General features: G+C 46.1%; 1 protein-coding gene across 3 annotated transcripts in view; it reads right to left on the minus strand.

Annotated features, from left to right (window-relative positions):
* Positions 1 to 18,366, minus strand: part of LOC119436709 (phospholipase A1) — a 42,490-nt gene extending 24,124 nt beyond the window's left edge. Inside the window, exons 1-4 of one of the 3 annotated variants that reach the window (XM_049659789.1) lie at positions 18,174 to 18,366; positions 16,558 to 16,639; positions 16,180 to 16,286; positions 7,544 to 7,843 (exon numbers count right to left, since the gene is read on the minus strand). In XM_049659789.1, coding sequence (XP_049515746.1) covers positions 7,544 to 7,843; positions 16,180 to 16,286; positions 16,558 to 16,576 — 426 coding nt within the window. In that variant the 5' untranslated portion in view covers positions 16,577 to 16,639; positions 18,174 to 18,366. The remainder of the gene's footprint in view (positions 1 to 7,543; positions 7,844 to 16,179; positions 16,287 to 16,557; positions 16,640 to 18,173) is intronic. The other 2 variants (XM_037703677.2, XM_037703676.2) reach the window with 2 other exon arrangements.
* Between the last annotated feature and the right edge of the window lie 221 nt (positions 18,367 to 18,587).

Below are 18,587 nucleotides of genomic sequence, written 5' to 3' on the forward strand. Positions count from 1 at the left end.
TTTGCCAAATATATGTGTACCTGCGAGGGTGGGTTCTAAATTCATTGTGCGCCTATACTGCAGTGCCGGAGATGCTTAGTCGTTGAGCCTTGTGAACTACTGCTTCCTGGGTCGACTCTGCGCGTTATTGGAAGACGTTCTTTTCTCTGGAGACCACGATGCCTTCGCGTAACCAAAGCTGGCGGTTTGTTTCGTTTTGTAATTTACACATTATTGCCTGTCCAAATTAAGGGCTCAAAAGGGTTGAACTTCCAGCGCAATGATCATATCAAAGAGCTTTCTTTGTACGCACACGCCCATGTGTCAGATTATAAAGCGAAGGTTTCTTTGCCTTTTCTCCCCACTTTGCGGCTGCTGACTGCTGGTTGCTGCTCCCTTGCTGATTATACAACTTCGACCATTGAGTATATGCAACTGGGCATGCACCCTGGGTATGTGGCATTGCGTATGTAAACATTTTTGTCCAATCCCCCAGAACGACTATGTACCACTATAGGTACGTACCCAAATAGCCAAGCATAACCAGAGGCAAGAACGAAAAAAGTCGGCAACAGAAATTTGAAGAAGTCAGCTACACGGAAGTGAAGAAGTCGGCAACAGAAGCAGCCAAATGTAATGAAAGATGTTGAATGAACAGTATGGAACCAGAGCGTGCATTGAGCGAGCAGCGCTTGGCTGCATAGACGTGAAGGGAAGGGAAGCCATTTCAGTAAAGAACAGCTTGCTTATCACCGATTCCGACACAGGCGTGGGATCCGCCTATGTTTGGGAGCGTGGTACGATAGCATTTGCATGCACTCGATAAAAAAAGTCGCAGTTTCGCCCGAAAGGTGAAGCATCGATTGCGATAGCAAAGTAATATACAGCTATACAAAGTAAGGATAGTAGTTTCATCGGCCCTATAAACTTGCAAACATTTCCTTACTATCTAAATTAGCAAGCATGGTGTCAGGGTTTATAGGCAAACATGAACACATCACACTTGATGAGCGCGGACACTCGCTGTCAAAACGCTGTCGCGAGGAAGCGCGGAAGCAACAGCGAGCGAAATGGCCTTCGTGCAGTGTATCGCTTTAACGCAAACCAAGCGGCGAGAACACGCACAAAAGGTTTCAGTCGTCGGCACACCTAGGGCACTATAACGTAAAATGATTCCAAATTGTTTTGATTTCAAACTCCTGACGTCAAATTTACGTAACCACCGACGCAAGCATCGGGCGGTGACCCGCAGCGTGGTCTGAACAACCCAATCAAACACTCTCCTCGTTTATAGGAGGTCACTTTTGTTCGCTTTCAAAACCAATAACATTGTCTACACTCAGCGGTTTTTCTTATCTAATTGGCTGACAAGAGGCGAGGAGCACGCTCTAGTGGAGAGGGTTCGATGACGCCGAGCCAGCACAATGAAAATAGATAACCGCATGAAGAGGGTGGTGCCGCTTCTCCGATTGGTCCACTTCGCCTTACTTAGTTTGCGGCGGCTGGTCGAAAATCGCGGCGGCGTGCAACGGAAGGATAAGAATGCCGCTAAAACGGGTCCTCAGCAATGAAGAGTTGGTAGAGCGATCTCGTATGCATGCCGAAAGGACTCGATAACGTTTTACTGTCACGCAAAAAGGTTTATCATGCGCAAATAAATACATGCTCACCGGCAGGTGTGAGTAGTGAGGGCCTGAGCGATCGGCGGGCACCCATCTTCTATTCCTTTCGGAACGGGGCAGTCTGTGGCTATTCAGAAAATTTTTCAGTTTTTTTCGACATAATAATGCATTTTTTTTCTCGTACACGTCACTTTGACGTGGTGACTTTTCGCGGTTTTGTGACGTCGCGTGACAGACAGGCGAAGTGGGCGTAGCCAAAAAACATTGGACTAATAGCAGAGGTCTAATGATGAAAAGGCGTCTAATCAGGAATGAATATTTTTCTTTTGTGCGGTTTAATCATGCATAATCATTGTGTACACGTTATATCAGATATGGAGCTATCGCGGTTTTCGTGACGTCGCGTGACAGACAGGTGAAGTTGGGAGTGGCCCGAAAATGTTTTGACCAGTCGTGGATGCTGATTGCAGAATTTGGAATAAAACAGTTGGGAACCATATTACGCTATATATAGCGCCCTTAGACTCTGCCTTCAATGCAGATTGCTTTCAAGATATGGCGCGCGCGGCCGCGAATACGCAGTTGCTTCGGGAGTACAACGCCGCCCCCGCTCCCTCCCCTAGCTCCCAGAACCTAGCTCGCGACGAAAGATGGCGCGCTTCCATCCCGCTTTCGTCCCTTGCGCGCGCGACATTGAGCAGCGATCGTCGGCTCCCCTCGCAAGCTTTCACTCGTACATACAGCATACGGCGCGCGGCGATGGCGTTATCGCCTTTGACTTTATACGGAACATCACGGTGATGGCGGCGGCGACGCCGACGGCAAAAATGCACGTGGAATGTCCGTATAATTTCGATCGCAATATAAAATTGACTCACCATCCCGGCCCTGCGAAAGCGGATGGCCAGCGAAGCTGTTGAAAACCACCACTACAACTGCTCAAGCTGCCATCACCACGGCAGCTTGCGCAACAGTAATCTTTAGCGGGAAACGCATGCAAGGAGCGCTACGTGCTTGGCATTGTTATCAGGAAGGCCTTATCATAAATGATGTTGTTTGGATGCTTGTTTTGTGGTTATTCTTTGTTGATACGAATACTGTGCGTGATAATAAACGAATGTTGTATGCGTGATACCAAAGAATGCACTTTTCGCTTCAATCGCTGCCCCGTTCCGAAAGGAATAGATCTCTGCCTACCGATCATTGGGACAGTGGCTACTCTGAATTGCCTGGATCATGAATTTATTGGCTTATAATAAACATTATTGCGTGGCAGTATAACGTTGTCGAGCCCTTTCGGCACGTTTATGGCATCACTCTGCCAACACTGCTTCGCTGAAGATCTGTTTTAGCGAATTTTTAACCTACCGTTGCACGCCGCCGCGTTTTCCGACCAGCCACTTCAAGCTAAGCCAGGGGAGGCAGGCCAATGGCAGACGCCGGCACCACCCTCCTCAGCCAGTTATCTAGTTTCACTGCGCTAGCTCGGCCCCACCGAAACCCTCTCCATTGCTGCGTGTTCCTCACCTCTTGTCAGCCAATTCGATAAGAAAAACATGTCAAGATAGACAAGTTGATTCGTTTTGAAAGCAAATAAAAGTGACCTCCTGTAAATGAAGAGAGCGTTTAATTGGTCGGTTCAAACAACGCTACTTGTCAACGCCCCATGCTTGTGTCAGCGGTTGCGTAAATTTGATGCCAGGAGATTGGAATAATTTTACGTTATAGGGCCCGTGTTCTTGCATATAAACGGGTTTCAGTACAGAGTTAGCAAATTCTCGTCCACGGTCGCAAATTCACAAGCTGGCACTGTTTAAGCGTTGCTCCATCATTCGCACCTAGAGATCCGAGGGCTTGGAAAAACTTAAAGTATTTAAGTTTTTTCCCCTGTGCATATAAAGCGAAAAAAAAAACAACAACAACAACAAAAGGCTTCTAGTTAACTCAATAAATTAACTCAATAACAATTCAGCCCAACAGAAGGGTTTTGGATTCCCGCACACTTGTGCTCTGCCGTGGCGGCTCTGTGCTTGTTGTAAACAACATCATATGGCACAGAAAGCCAGTTACTGAGTGAAGTTGTGAGCGTCAACCAACACATGCAGTGAAGCCCCCTTTGGAGTATAGTCAAGCAGACCTTCAATACAGTGCAGAATGTTTTTTTTTATTGCGATAGTAATTATATGGACACTTCAACCGGATTTCTGCCGTCGGCGTCGCCGTCGCCGTCGCCGTGAGGTTCCGTATAGATAAAATCTTCACCGCGCGGTATGCCCGAGCGGAAGCGTGCGGGGACGCGCGCTATCACGGAGAGCGAACGCACTCAATCTCCCTAGCGCAAGCAACGAAGCGGGAAGCCAGCGCCGGAGGGAGCGGGGGGAGGGGGGGGGGGCACTTATACTCTGCCAACAACCGCGCTCGCCGCTCGCCGCACCGTCTCTTATCTCCACACGGCTCTGGCCTTTATGCACTGTGTATTCGCCGCTCAGTTTCTGTTGAAGCGATAGACCGCACGTACCTTCGCCCGCTGCAGCGTACGGGCTTGCTGCCAGCGTTTTGTCAGTCGTCTGCAGTCATTCAGTGTGATCTATTCATGTTTGTTTGTGGGCGCTCACACCACGCTTGTTCATTCAGTTAGTAATAGTCGGGCCACATTTTCCAACGCACGCTACACATGCAATGCTGCCCGGATCGGCAGTGCAGCGCTACAGGTGTGTCCCTTCGCACGCGCGCTGCCCACGGGAAGCGCTTCTCATCAACACCACCGTTTCACACGCGCCTTCTCGTGGTCATCGAGTCTCTCTTCATGTCGGTCTACTTACGCCGCAGCACACCTGCTTACTTAATCAGCTCATGTTTACTACAATTCATATGACTACCAAAGCCGCTCACCTTACTTCGTATGACATTGCTGTGTTGCTATCGCATTCATTGCTTCGCCCTTAGGGCGAAACTGTGACATTTTTCAAAGCATTGGGGTTTAGGGACAGTGGAGGCAAAATAGACTCTAAGCGGTTAGAAATAACCAAACGGAGGTTATCTGATTGGTGGCTAAAATCAAGGCAGGGGTGAAATTTCACCCACCACAAAGTACAAAATATGTTAATAGTCACGGCTAGGTGGCGTATGGCACCGCCCGATTTAAAGGGTTCAGCCTCATCCATCCATCCATCCATCCATCCATCCATCCATCCATCCATCCATCCATCCATCCATCCATCCATCCATCCATCCATCCATCCATCCATCCATCCATCCATCCATCCATCCATCCATCCATCCATCCATCCATCCATCAAATTGGGACTAATACGCTTTAGACGCGCGCGCGTCGGGACAATAGCAAACAATTAATAAAATAACAAAAAAAGGTCCTTGGGCCTTCACATTTTAATATAAGACGGCTTATATTGCCCCTGGAAAAACGTCTTCCCAGCAATGCATTTTTGTTTAAAAGTGAAGCCGACTTTAAGGGGATTGGTGTAAGCTTGGTCTTTATAAGCTGGCTTCCCCAAGTTCTGTGTTGCAATGAAGCCTACTCATAAAGAAAATGCGATGCGAACGGGGCCCGATAACGCTATGGCGTTCCACGGCGAAGCTTAAGCGTCGTTCAATTTTTTCTTTGCGTTGCTGTGGAAGGGCGGCATTTTGAACATTTTTTAGGGCATTGACATCTTGATGGGTCAAGTGTTTTTGTGAGATTTGTGCATGACCACACCAAACATAAAGCGGCAATATGAAATATTCGTTAGCATAGCTAAAACTGTTTCTGCTGTTGATGGCGCAGTTGTTGCTCTTGATTTCAATAAAACTTACAATGCTTGGAAATCAGCAGTCACTTTATTTCGTAGCCCAGGCAAGGACCATGCCCGCTTGTCCAGTCCGCATTACGCAAGCGCACTGCCCTCCGGCTTTTCCGCTCGCGCCATTATCTCGGCATAGCAGCTGCCGCCATCGTTACAGGCTGCGCATCGTTACGACAGCGGTTCCGGGTTCTTTGATTTTTTGTTTCACCAGCCGAGAAAGGGAGGGGGACAGTTATCTTTGTCAATGCCTCCGCCCCATGGTCAGACAAAACGCCGCACGCAACAGCCGCGTCACATCAGGGAGGAGCTTTGCGCCGATCCTAACTCTCTTGCATGCGTAATCATGCGAACGACAATTAAAATTTGGAGTCGGATATCTCGGAGCACAGACACGCTAGAAGAATTCTTCCAACTGATACTGTGTAGAAACAATACAAACAAATACCGAATTACTGCAGTCAACAAAGAGTTAATTATTCAATTTTAGTTAATTCGGCTGCTCACAGCGATAATTATCATCTCACTTTGCGCCCCCCAGGCCACTAACTGCACAGGTAGTCTTCGTGTGCCTTCCAGTGCGTAATTTTAAGAAAACCGTAAAGCTTTATTTTGAGCACCCTGTATATGATGGCAAAAACGACAAATTTGTCGCCCAACGCGATACGCGTCCTGAACCGTTGACTGTGTCAAGCACATTAAAATAAAAGTGGTGATGTTAGATTTTTGTTCGGGAACAGAGGCGAAGGACGCGCGACCAAAAACGTATTCGATTGATTCACGAGGTTTAGCGTTCCAAAAAGCTACACTGGGGCGATGAGAGACGTCGTAGTGAACGGCTACAGAATAATTTTGACCACCTGAGGTTCATTAACCTGCCCCTAAATCTAAGTAAACGAGTTTATTTGCAGTTCGCGACACCTTCTCAGTGATGCTGGATGTCTGCGGCTCCAAATAGCACCTAGAGCTTATCGAGCACCAGTGTTGGACGGAGCTAAAACAATGTGTTGGAAGGTTCCCCTCATTTTGTTTTATAAAGCACCTCGATGACAAAAAATCTTTAAATATAGCTAACAATGCTTTGAAACTGGCCTCTTCCTTCGGTAGCAGACGTTCAGTTTGTTGCCTCTGATCAAGAATCACCTCCAATTTTTTAATGACTGAACATAACCGCCTGACATAACAAAACGTGCTGAGCATAGCAACAAGTACGATGACTCCGAACATAAACGGCCTTTTCGCAAGCAAAATATACAACTTTTTTCACTGAATTGGGGCCAGTGTGACTTCCACAGAAGTTCGCTTTGATCCTTCCTGGGAGTTGTGCAGCCCTGCACTAGGCTTTATGCTCGCGTCTTCCGATAGTGGGCTGTCTGGCTGCATAACTGGAATTGACGCACTCTATATAAAGCAATATTTGTAACATTGTGCTTCAGACTAATACTTTGATTCACTAAATTTCAAATTCAAAAGCGAAAGCTTGGCCTTAATTTTTTTCAATTAATAAGCAACCTTCTTTTTCTGTAATATGAACGTAATTATTTCTGTAATATGAATAGGGTTTTTAAAACTACCATTTTAAACTTGTCTTAATCGTTGGCCGAATAGAATCTACTTGTTGCTGGCCCTTTTCTACAGTTCTGTACCTCTTAGGCACTCGGACACTCAACCTAGCTTTCACGATGGTGAACCAGCAACATGAAATTGACCGTGTAGAAAACACACTGCTGCCGAAATAACTCCTTAGATGCAGCACAATAGCCTTCCCTCCCTAGCAGAACAGAATAACTGCTTTTATGGTCGGTAATTCCTACGAAGAGTTTCTGAGCGAATAAAACGGAGCATATACGTTATACATCGTCAACATCTCGCCACAAGTACTGGTAACATCTCCTGGCATGTACTCTCATGGGAAGGTATTTTTACTTTTCTATGCTAATTATTTGGGATGTCTTTTTAATGTTTGCAAATTTTTGGAAAGAAAAACATGTTTTAATCATGCATGTCTTTCACGCCTTACAAATTTACTGAGATTTGACAACTTTATTAGCACATAAACTGCTGCAATGTTGGTATTTCATTTCTGTCAACTATGAGGCTCACATGCATTGTTTTTTAGGTGCTGCAAAATTTGCTCACCTCTACAAGGAGAGCGTCTTTGATGGACTGTGCCCAAGGAGCGTATGCAGACTCCAGCCAGCCATGTACCAAAATAAATAATGGTTTCTCTTTGCGAAACTCCACCAGATGCCGATAACTTCCTTTTGGCCTTAGCTTGAAAACTGTTGGAAAATGCCGTTTGTTTCTTGAATAGAGGTGAAAAAGGGGCATGAAAAAGTTTGGGTTGCTTGGGAAATTAGATGGAAGTGTCAGTCGGTCGTGTCGGGAGAAGCAGCCCACGTTAGCGTAGCAAATTTCTTCCTTTGTGGCACGCCTGCCCTGGGAGAGAAAGAAAAAAGAACGTACAGACAGCAATGATATTACCCACTTCGAGTTCTCATATGAATGAGCCTTCAAGGGGCACCCGAACGCTTTGTTTTGCTGAACACCACAGAAACGCCGAGGAAACCTGTGCTCTAAATAGGCTAACAATAGCCAATCGATTCCGCGTCAGCGCTCCCTGGGATTCCAGTGGAACAAAACGGTGGTAGCACGGAGTTCATAAAGCGTCTGATAAAACAAATAACAAAAATCAACCAGATTGTGCACAGGATGACTTTAGTAGTTACGCGCAGATCAGTACTGAAAGATAAAATGTCCTGAAAGGGAACTGCAGCCATTGTTTACTTTCACGTCATACTATGCTTTCGCTTACCCCCCCCCCCCCCCCCCCCCCTCCCCCCCCGCGCGCCTACGCCGCTTGCGAAGCTGCAGGCCACTCTCTGAAAGTGTCAGTAGGTGGAGCTGTGTGTTCCCTTACGTGCACGAACAAGTGATGTAGAGGCGGCAGCGCTACCGCATACACTTGAACAAAATACTGAAGCGTATCACCACGCGTTGTGTCAACGACGTCGACGCAGGACCGGGCCATTATGGCACACCTTGGCGTGAAATAAGTTAGTGGGCCCACGCTAGTGGGCAGAAGTGGGCCCTCCCTATCCACTCAGAAATTCATATTAGACGTGTCCACTGCTAAGGATGTCAAAATGCAGGCAATCTCGAAAGCCATCCGCCAGCCCACACAAGCAACCGACACATTTATCATACGGTTCGACAGCCTATACGCGCTCTGCCATGTCATACTAAAGTAATTGCATTGTCGCCTTCGCGCTCATTTAAGCACTCACATCTCTTCAGGCGCCAGCGTCTGGGTCTTTTGGAATCGATCCTTGGCTATCAGGTGATTGAAAGTAATGAGCGCTCACTAACTAGCCCTCAATGACGATATACCGAGCGTCCGTATCCGATCACCGAAGCTTATTCCTCCAAATAGCCCGACAAAATATTGGCGAGTGAGTATGAGCGAGTATCCATTTATCCTACTGGCCTATGCAATGGCATCAGGCAGTCCCTTCCGTATAGTCTGCGGGCAGCGTCCTAGCGCGATACAAACTTACTGAGATCATCCCTGAGCTCTCGCTTCATTAGTATTATCACGTGCGCCCACTTTCCGTTCCCCCAAATTAATCCCTTACATGTGGGCTATCCGGACCTCACCACTAAACGACCTGAGCGAGACCTTCTGGCTGTTATCGGTAAGCCGCGTCCACCACAGTCAGGTGAAGATGGAACCGGTTCGGTCGCCACTACTCCGTCTACAGGTAGCGCCACCTCCACAAACGATGATGATTCGAACTAGAGCCGCCAATCAGCAAGAGTTTCTTCCTCTTTATATGATGCGTCCATTTTCCACTGGCACGATATGGCTGTTCGAGGGCAGCATGGTATGAGTGCACTGCGTTACTGCGGTTTAGAAGGCGACAATGTAATTCAAAATCTCTTTAGCTGATCTATGGACAAACCGGTGTAGCTTTGTTCGAGCCGCAGTTCATAAAGCCACAGGCTCAATGAAAATTCCTTCATGATGTAGAGTTGAGAGCAATAGTTTGGAGACCAGAGATACCGGTAAAAAAATTGCTTTTGTGCTTCACAGCCTAGGCATAAAGGCTGAAATCAAGTGGTACTGACTACATGCGACTGTTTGATCAACGTCGTGCATTAAGACAATTTCACGTTGCATGGCTGTGCTATAAAAAATTTTTTTTTGCTGATGCCGTGGACTTTTGCTCTCGACTGTACGTGTGCAATCAAAGAGCTCACGTTACCACACGCTGAAATTCTGGGTTAGGGGTGTGTCGAATATTCGAAATTTTGAATACGATTCGATGCGCATTCATTTCGAGAATTCACTATTCGAAGTTGCCGAATATTCATTTAGTTCAAGTGTTTGTTTCGGCATTGTGATTGGCAACTAGATTTCTACTTCTTGTGTCTGCTAATGTGACTATAACGTTTCGCGAATCCCGGATGGCATAGATACATGACATGGATATACAATAATCATCCAAATATTCATCACAACATTTAAAACATATCGCCAATTACACACTCATGAAAAGAAAAATTGCTAATCGCAGTAACATGGACAGCCCATATTGACTATCTGGCTCAATCACTTTCTTTAGCTACGGAAGCGCTATCGCGGTGCCGCAAGAGGCAAATATACATTGCAGTGTTTCACGCTTGCGTAAACTTTTGCACACTCGTGTGGGGAACAACTACGCTGACAAATCTGCGCAGATTTTTTTTTTGCTATAGAAGAAAGCGATACGATGCGTTGCTAACGTTTCGTACGCCCATTCTAACAGAGCTAGTATAGAAAAGTGAATGACATAAAATGCTGATAAACATAACCAATACATACATTTAATATTCGTCGGTGTTACTAGAACTAACAAACTTATAAATGACATGATATAGTTACAGCACAGTAATAATTGGTAAAGATGACAAGTAAGAATAATAAAGCCAAAAACACATATGGTACTCAAAGATATGATGTGAAAAAAAAAAACATGGCAATCAGGTACAATGAAATTAAAATGTAGGGGTAAGAAATGGATGGTAGCGCTTAGCACAGTTCTGAAATAAAGTGTTCGCGCAACTGTTTTTTAGAAACGTTGTTAAAATTGATCCTGTGCTGCTGCTATTTGTTCAGAAGATACGGGACATTGAAAGTCAGTGAGTGTTTGCCATCAGGTGTGCGCCATCGTGGTACCGACCATCTCTCGTGGCCTCTAGTTCGAGGATCGCCTATTTGTTTTTCCACCCTAGAATGACTGTTCCAAAAATGTTTAGTGTTTTTATTTGAAAAGAAAAACGCGTGCAGCAGGCGGTACTGATAAATCAGCGTGGCGTTTATGAATTTATAGCGGAGAAAGAATTAAACATATTTGTTCGTTATGTATGCTATATTTTGTGCATGGTATCTATACATTTTTCTGTATACTGCTGTGTGTACGGGCCCCCAGGCATCTTCAAGCTGCATTTTTCCACTTTTCGCCCTGGGGCGACCCCCAACTATTATGTTGAAAATAAAATCCGTTGATTGATTGATTGATTGATTGTCTCTACTTCAGCGAAGGCTACACTGAACGCGCATCTGGTAACTATCTGTGCCCTATAGCTTCAGTACTGTCATTTTCCTGTTGCCCCAGATAATTTTAAGCAATCATTAATCATTTACAAGCTCCTCAGTTGTCCGGACGTCTAAATATGAACTGTATTACTCATGTGTCGATGCATATCATCTTTTTTTTACCAAACGAACTCTACGCATACTTCATATTTCATGTTGCTTTAAAAATGACAAACTACCTGATATTCATTTCCATAGTCGGTGGTCGTTTATCTCTAATATTCGAATTCGATTATATTGAAAATTTTACTATTCGAACACTCATATTTTGGATAAACGTGCCCGCCCTCCGCGGAGCACTGCTACCTTCACTACAATTCCCGAATTTTCATGTTTCACAATAACCTCAATGAGTCAGGAAACAACGCAAACCACTCTGCTCGACCAGTAAATAAACGTAATGAGCGGCACTGCGAAGAAATGTCCGCACAGTGCCGAAATAGAGCCAGTAAACTCACGGTCGCTTTATCGCGGAATGCTTTTTAGGGGCGAAGCTCCTTAGGGCGTGGGTCTGTCCTTCCTCCGTATGTAGCCACCTGTAGTTTTATGAAGTGTTCACTAGATGGCGTAAGTCCGTAGCTCTGGTTGGCATGGAGACCGCTATGTATGTATGTATGTATGTATGTATGTATGTATGTATGTATGTATGTATGTATGTATGTATGTATGTATGTATGTATGTATGTATACGCATATATACATATATATGTATATGTATAGTATAACCGGAAGCCGACTTCCGCTTCCGTGCCCACTTCCGTTTCCGCTTCCGGTTCCGCTTCCGTTTCCACTTCCGGTTCCGAAAGCTTCTTCCAGCTTCCGGAGAACGCTTCCGGCGTTTTTCTCTCTCGTCCGTAGCTAGGTGCGCTGCGCTGCACAAGGGCGTTCGTTCCCGACGCGCGTTCTCTTTCTCTCGTTACCGACGCGCGCTCTCTTTCTTTCTCGTCCGTAGCTAGGGGCGCTGCGGTGCACAAGGGCGTTCGTTCTGGTGCATCCAGACGAAGGACCGAATCCGGATTTTTAGCGGACGCGGACGACTATGCCACGGACCGTCCAGCTGCAGGCGCATCCACACGGCGGACGAAGCCCTAGCAGACGACAGCGCCACCGAGCCGGATTACTCTCGACCGCAGCCTCTGCGCTGGCTAGCAGCAGACTGGCTTGAGAGTTTCTTCCTACAAAATGGCGGCCAGCAAAAAGCGACGTTTGGCCCCTTCTAGCCACCATAGTTTGGCCGTGATGGCTGTTGTTCTGTCCGAGATTGACGAGGACATTGATTTGTTTCCACGAAAACGGCGTTGTTGGCGGAAAGACTGAATGGGAAGGAAATAATTGGGAGTCCAAAACCTGATCTACGAAGAGCTCCTGAAGAGTGACCTCGACGAATATCGGAGGCTGCTTCGTGTAAGCAGAGAGAAGTTTCTGCAACTGCTGTCGCACGTGGGGCCCCGCATACGAAGGGAGGATACCGTTATGCGCCGTTCTATATCAGCGGAAACCACGGTTTAAGAAATACACTCTTACACCGTGCTGCAGGTCACACTGCGGTACCTTGCTTCAGGTAAGTATCACACGTTTCCAAGTTATTACAGAGATCGCCGTGGTAAATGTATATCGGTTGAAAACTGAGCTTGGTGCTGATCGAAGGCCGCTACACAAGTGTCTTTAAGTGCGTCCGTGTGGTAGTGTACAGGCTCAATCGCGCCCGAAATATTCAACGCAGATCCAGAGGGTTCACGTGGAAGGGGTATCACGAGTGCGCACAAGTTTTGTATGGCCGTGCTGTCGGCACCGACTTTCTGCATAAACATGCATGAGATAATATTGATCTGTTTATACTTAACTACACCACTGAGTGTGATTGGCTTTTGCTGATACTCTATTCATTTACTGCTCTGAAACAACCAGATATCAGATGTATTTGTACACGTCCTACTTTTTTGTAGTCTGCTAGCGAGCAGTTGACTGAGAATTTTTTTCTTTGCAGGATATTCACTATTCCCTGATTGTGACGGTGTCCGTATAATCTGCACGGCTGAGGTCCCACAAAGTGGGAAACTCTTCCACGATGTGGTTGAAATAAAAGGCGGCATCATCGCACAAATTCATTGTTCATAGAAGTGAACGACACCAGGAGCTATGAAGCACTGAAACCAGGCGCCACCAAACAAAGTACTGATGCTGACTGCACTGCGGCTCTCCTCGAGCAGGAGAGACGTGTACTGGTTGCCAGACAGTGTGTGTTTAAAAGTTAAAGCTGCGGCTTTACCCCGCCAGAATCCGGATGTGAAAAACGGCTTGGCGTTATCCGTCCGCGCGGCTCCCGGACGAGGCGCGGACGAGGCAAATCGCAGATGTGAGGTCACGTGACGCGCCGTCCGGCCCTGCAAATCCGGATTCGGTCCTTCGTCTGGATGCACCATTCCCGACGCGCGCTCTCTTTCTCGTCCGTAGCTAGGGGCGCTGCATTGAACAAGGGCATTCGTTCCCGACGCGCGCTCTCTTTATCTCTCGTCCGTAGCTGTGGTTTACCCGAATGATTCCCCGGTGCTTCGCCCACTCACCATCATTCACTTCGTGGATATGCTGTGATTTTTTTTTCTTCTGCACGAAGCTTTTAATATTTCCACAGCCTCCCATAGCCTAACTTTGCAACTACATGGGCCCCAAATTCAACGCCAAGAAAAAGTACTGCTGCGTGTATCTTGCGCGGATAGACGAGTGGAATCTATTTATTACGTGGAACTCCCAGTTCACAGGCTGTGTGGTTAGAGATAAGAGAGAAAGACTTTTCACTGCCTGTTTCCAGCTCGCTCCCGCTAAGAGCCCTAATTGTTGATGTCCAGCATTTCTTCCTATTGTTTCAAAACGTCGCTACAGCACTCCTATAGCGCTGCTGGTGGCGCTGACGCACTGACATGGACACATTCACCGAAGAATGTAATTCGATGTGATCTTTGACTTGAGCGGCGAACATGCAGGACCTAAAGAGAGCCGACGGAACACTTTCTCTACCTCGTCTTTTGTGCGCTGCTCAAGTCAAAAATAAATAATTAAGAAGTAGAACGGATGTTGTCGATATTGTTGTAATTCGATGTTTTGGATGGACTTTATCGCCCAGTTTAATAGCCAATGTTGCATCGGCAGGCGAACCGTGTGAGTTGTGTTCACCATGGTTCTAAAGTCCGTCGGGAAATTGCACGCGCCAAGATGGTATTCAACGAGGAAAAGACCGATGAACTCTCGTGTATGTCTTTCGTTGCTCCTTGTGATCGCATCCTGTGCCTCATCGGTGAAGGTGAGTGCGGCTCCTGCGCGCCGGGAAACAGTAAGTGCGATGTATTTTCGATGCTCCGTTGGAACACGGGCGCGGGCTGTACAGGGTGTGTTCCTTGGCTGCACCAAATTTTAAAAAAATGCCTGTGTCAGTTAGCACAATTCTAACCCTTGATATAAATTACTAATTAGACAGTCATTACCTCTACGTGAAATCAAATGCTTAATTGAATAATGAACGTAATTAGGCTAATTAACTTTTTAGGTAAGTAGTTTACAGTACATATTTCAATCTACGAATTGCAGCCGGTGAGTTTGAAGTTGAAATTGTTTATTTGCCATCCTGTAGATTTACAGATGGGGGGACTGTAGAAAAAAAGCTATACATCAACAGCTTGACGAGTCTACAATCCCTGTTTCCGCAGGGAGGCGGCATAACATATGCGCACATACATATACATACATATTATAGCTGTATACATAACTTCAATGGCATGTTTCTCAAGAAACAAATGCAAAAAAAAAACACAGATACATAACGCTACTGGATATTACATCGAAACCGTATACATAAGTTTCAGTTGCTTGGATGATGATGTAAAAAGATCAAAACGGATCGAATTATAGTAATTTAACAGTGTTGGTATTACGTATTTAAGGCTTTGTTTCCCATAGCTTGAACGTGGTGTTGGTACTAACCAACCCTCAAAGTGTCTTGTAATGTAATTTGGAGCTTTTCTCTGGAGTTGGGCTAGAGTACGCAGGTTGCTGATATTTCGTTGGATTTCCAGTTTATATACATGACTCAGACGATATCTGTAGAGATTGTGAGCTGAGATCCCACCAGAGTTATTAAAGAAGGTTATTGTCGATGCTGTGTTCGCGAGTTCGCGAGGCATATCCACTAGGAACAAATTTCAGGACTCCACCAGTTTCGAGATATTAATTTTCAAAGTGTCTGACGAAGTGCATTGGCGTTCCAGGAAATTCTGTGCTTCTATGTATAAAACAGCCGTTTTCTTTAAAAAAAGGTAAGGGGGACAACAGTGCATTGTTACCGCAACTTTGACGGCGCATATCTCGAAATCAGTGCCGTCCTCAGAATTCGTTCCAAGTCGATATGCCTTGCGAACTCACTAGCTACATTTCGTAGGTTTAAATGTGTGCCGTAAAGTAATTACCGAAAAAGTTAATTAAAGTGATTATGTTAATTCTTCAATTACTGATTTAGATTTCTCGTAGAAGTAATCACCACCTCATCGAGTAATTTAACCCGAGGGTTAAAAGTGTGCTATTTGCCACAGGCAATTTTAAAAATTTTGGTGCTGCTATAAAAGAAAATGAAAAAAAAGCTATATACCGTTTGCTGCACTGCAATAAATATTAGAGAGAGCGCTGAAAGGCGACACAAAAGCATATTATTTATGGGAGGTGAGAGTTTTGCAAGCACTTGCTCTGTTCTTTGTGAAAACGGTCAGTTGTGCAGTACAAGAACTCATCGAGGCTGAGCTTTAATCAAACATGTACGTCGGTCAGTGAGGCCGTAGAATTGCCTACAGAGATGAGGACTTTGTCTGACAATACCCTTACCAGAACGTGCTGTTCAACTACAATGTTTATTCTAGTCTGAAATCGCAAAGAATGATGTCAATGGCTCGTTTAGCACGAACGGTGGCACGCAGCTGCATTTGCAGCCGTTTATGCTCGGCACTTACAAGAAAAGTGTGAGAAGCTTTCGCGCACTATTCGGCGAGAGTAATCTAGTTAGAGTGCCGCGTTTTTCTAGAAAAAGAAAAACTATGTCGCTCTTGAGCACGTGGTATATTGAATATTTATCTCCTTAGAAAGCACCGGAACATACCTCAGCGTCTGTGCTCTTTGCTTTTGAAGGCATTTCCTTTTCATCGGGTGTTCCGGCTTGTCCCACGGTAGATGCATAGCTCTTGCAATGCAGGAGGAGTAGTAGAACTTTGTAACGGGGTGGGCAGGGTAACATAAAGAGAACAAGCTTCGTCAGGGAGGATTGAAATATTTCGTGCATGAATATGCGTCTGGTTCGCAGCAGAGGTGTACTTTGTTCAGGCATGCGAGCTTGGGATTGGTTTAGTGATGAGGTATCAATAAACGAATAAATTATACGATCGAAGGTGCCAAGAGTATCTTTTGGGTGAAAACTCTGAATGCCAGACTGGAGAACGTGGAAGATCGTCAGGCATGACTGACTTCAACGTTTACTCACAAGCGGTCGTTGACAACATAATTTTGCACTTAATGCGACTTCTTCTGGGGACGTCCCATCCAAAAGTTCTACATTCAACGTGCTGCAGAAAAAGAGGAAAGAAAGAACAAGAAAGTAGGATGAGAAAAAGCGTAGTCTCACTGACTACCGTGGTTGTGAGCAACCATTCTTCGCATTCACCCAGTCTGAAACGCTTGGCACCGTCTAACCATTATATGACAACCTTAGTGCGGCCGTATCTGTCACTCACCTGCTTTCCATTGTGTGCATTGTGTTGTTCCTTCTGTGCGTGATGCGCCGATGCCTTGTCGAGGTTTAGTTTTGTCGAATAAAAGCAAATGCACCTGACGCACATCAGGCCCTTCACAAACACAAACTGAGACAGCAAGGTTTCGAGATGAAATCAATGAAGCTATTTTTAAGCAGCTAAGGGGATTCAATGGCTACGAGAAGGTTCAATATTGGCGCATGGCAGATTGTATGTTTTTTATTGCGATTTCAATTATATGGACACTCCAGCCGCATTTCTGCCGCTGGCGTCGCCGTCGCCGTGAGGTTCCGTATAATGTGCAAGGGCGATGAAATCGTCGCCACGCGCCGTATGCTCCATGTGCGAGCGAAAGCGCGCAAGAGTGAGCCGGCGATCGCGGCTTAATCTTGCGCACGCAAGGGAGGGCATCGGGAAGGAAGCGCGTCGTCTTCCGTTGCACGCAACGCTCGGGGGGTAGGGTGGAAAGGAGTTATGGGGCGTTCTACTCCGGGCGACTACCCGCGCCCGCCAAGGGCGGGGGATAGGGTTGGGGTGGAGGGGGGCGATCTACTCCGGGCGGCTGCGGCGGCCGCGCGTGCCCGCCCAGGCCGCCCGCAGCAGTGACCCATCTGCGATGGGTCACAGTCCGCCGTGCGCTGTGTTTTCGCGGCTTAGTTCGCGCTGATGCGAGACGCAGCATGAAGGTCACTTCACTCGCTGCTGGCGCCGCGCTTCCTCACTCCAGCTACAATTCGTAGATTGAAATGTGTGCCGTAAAGTAATTGATGAAAACGTTAATTAGAGTAATTATGGTAGTTATTCTATTAGTGATTTAGATTTCTGGTAGAAGTAGTGGCCGCCTCATCGAGTAATTTAGAATTAGAATTGTGCTATTTACCACAGGCAGTTTAAAAAAAAACATTTTGGACCTTCTAAAGAAAAAAGCACCCGGCATATGCTACTCCTCGTCCAGTGGGCGTGACGTATTTGTACTAGCATTCACGAAAAACTCTTCAGCTAGGGTTGTTCATAAAAAACCATTTTCAGCCAATGCTGATGTGGGACACGAAAGTGACCAGCAAGTATCAAAGAGCATTTGCGGACGAAAATCTTTGTGATTTGGCCCCTGAACTTTTGCATCTCTTCTCGCTCTCTCTTTCGCTTTTCTCTCACCCTGGATCTATGTAATGTAGCCAACTAGATGAACACTAGTTAACCGCCACCTGTTTCCTTCTATCTATTTATCTCTCTTTGCGTATCGCTTAGAGGAGCAGGCGACTTCGCTAAAGAGCGACAGTCGCGAGATTCTTTCGAGCCAGAAGTAAAAAAAAGGCTCTAAATGTAAATGAACGCGACACGCACTTACTTTGGGGAGACGCGCTGGTCACTGCGACGTTAGTTTCTATAAGATGCAGAATGTAAACAGAGCCAGCTGCATTGTTTTGGACAAGACCGGCGAAAACAGCCTGGCTTGTTTATGTCGAGAAGTGAGGAGAGCAGCGCTTGAGTCAGCGAGAACAACGCCGGAAATTTCAGCTCGAACGAGAATAGGCCGACCTTCAAAATCGGCCTGAGGGAGGCAACTGCAGATCTGCTGTGGCAGACAATGCAACTTGCATAAAATGAATTGCATATGTCATTGCGGTTATTTCGCGGCACAAAGGAGAGAGAATAAAATGCACTGTAAGAGGAATAACTTGAAGATATACGAAGCAGAAGCGCTCGCGGAAAGCAGACTGAGCTCAAACAAACAATTTTAGTGCCGTAATCATTTACGTAA

This window comes from Dermacentor silvarum, chromosome 1, assembly GCF_013339745.2.
Source record: "Dermacentor silvarum isolate Dsil-2018 chromosome 1, BIME_Dsil_1.4, whole genome shotgun sequence".
In the NCBI taxonomy this organism is placed as follows: Eukaryota; Metazoa; Arthropoda; class Arachnida; order Ixodida; family Ixodidae; genus Dermacentor; species Dermacentor silvarum.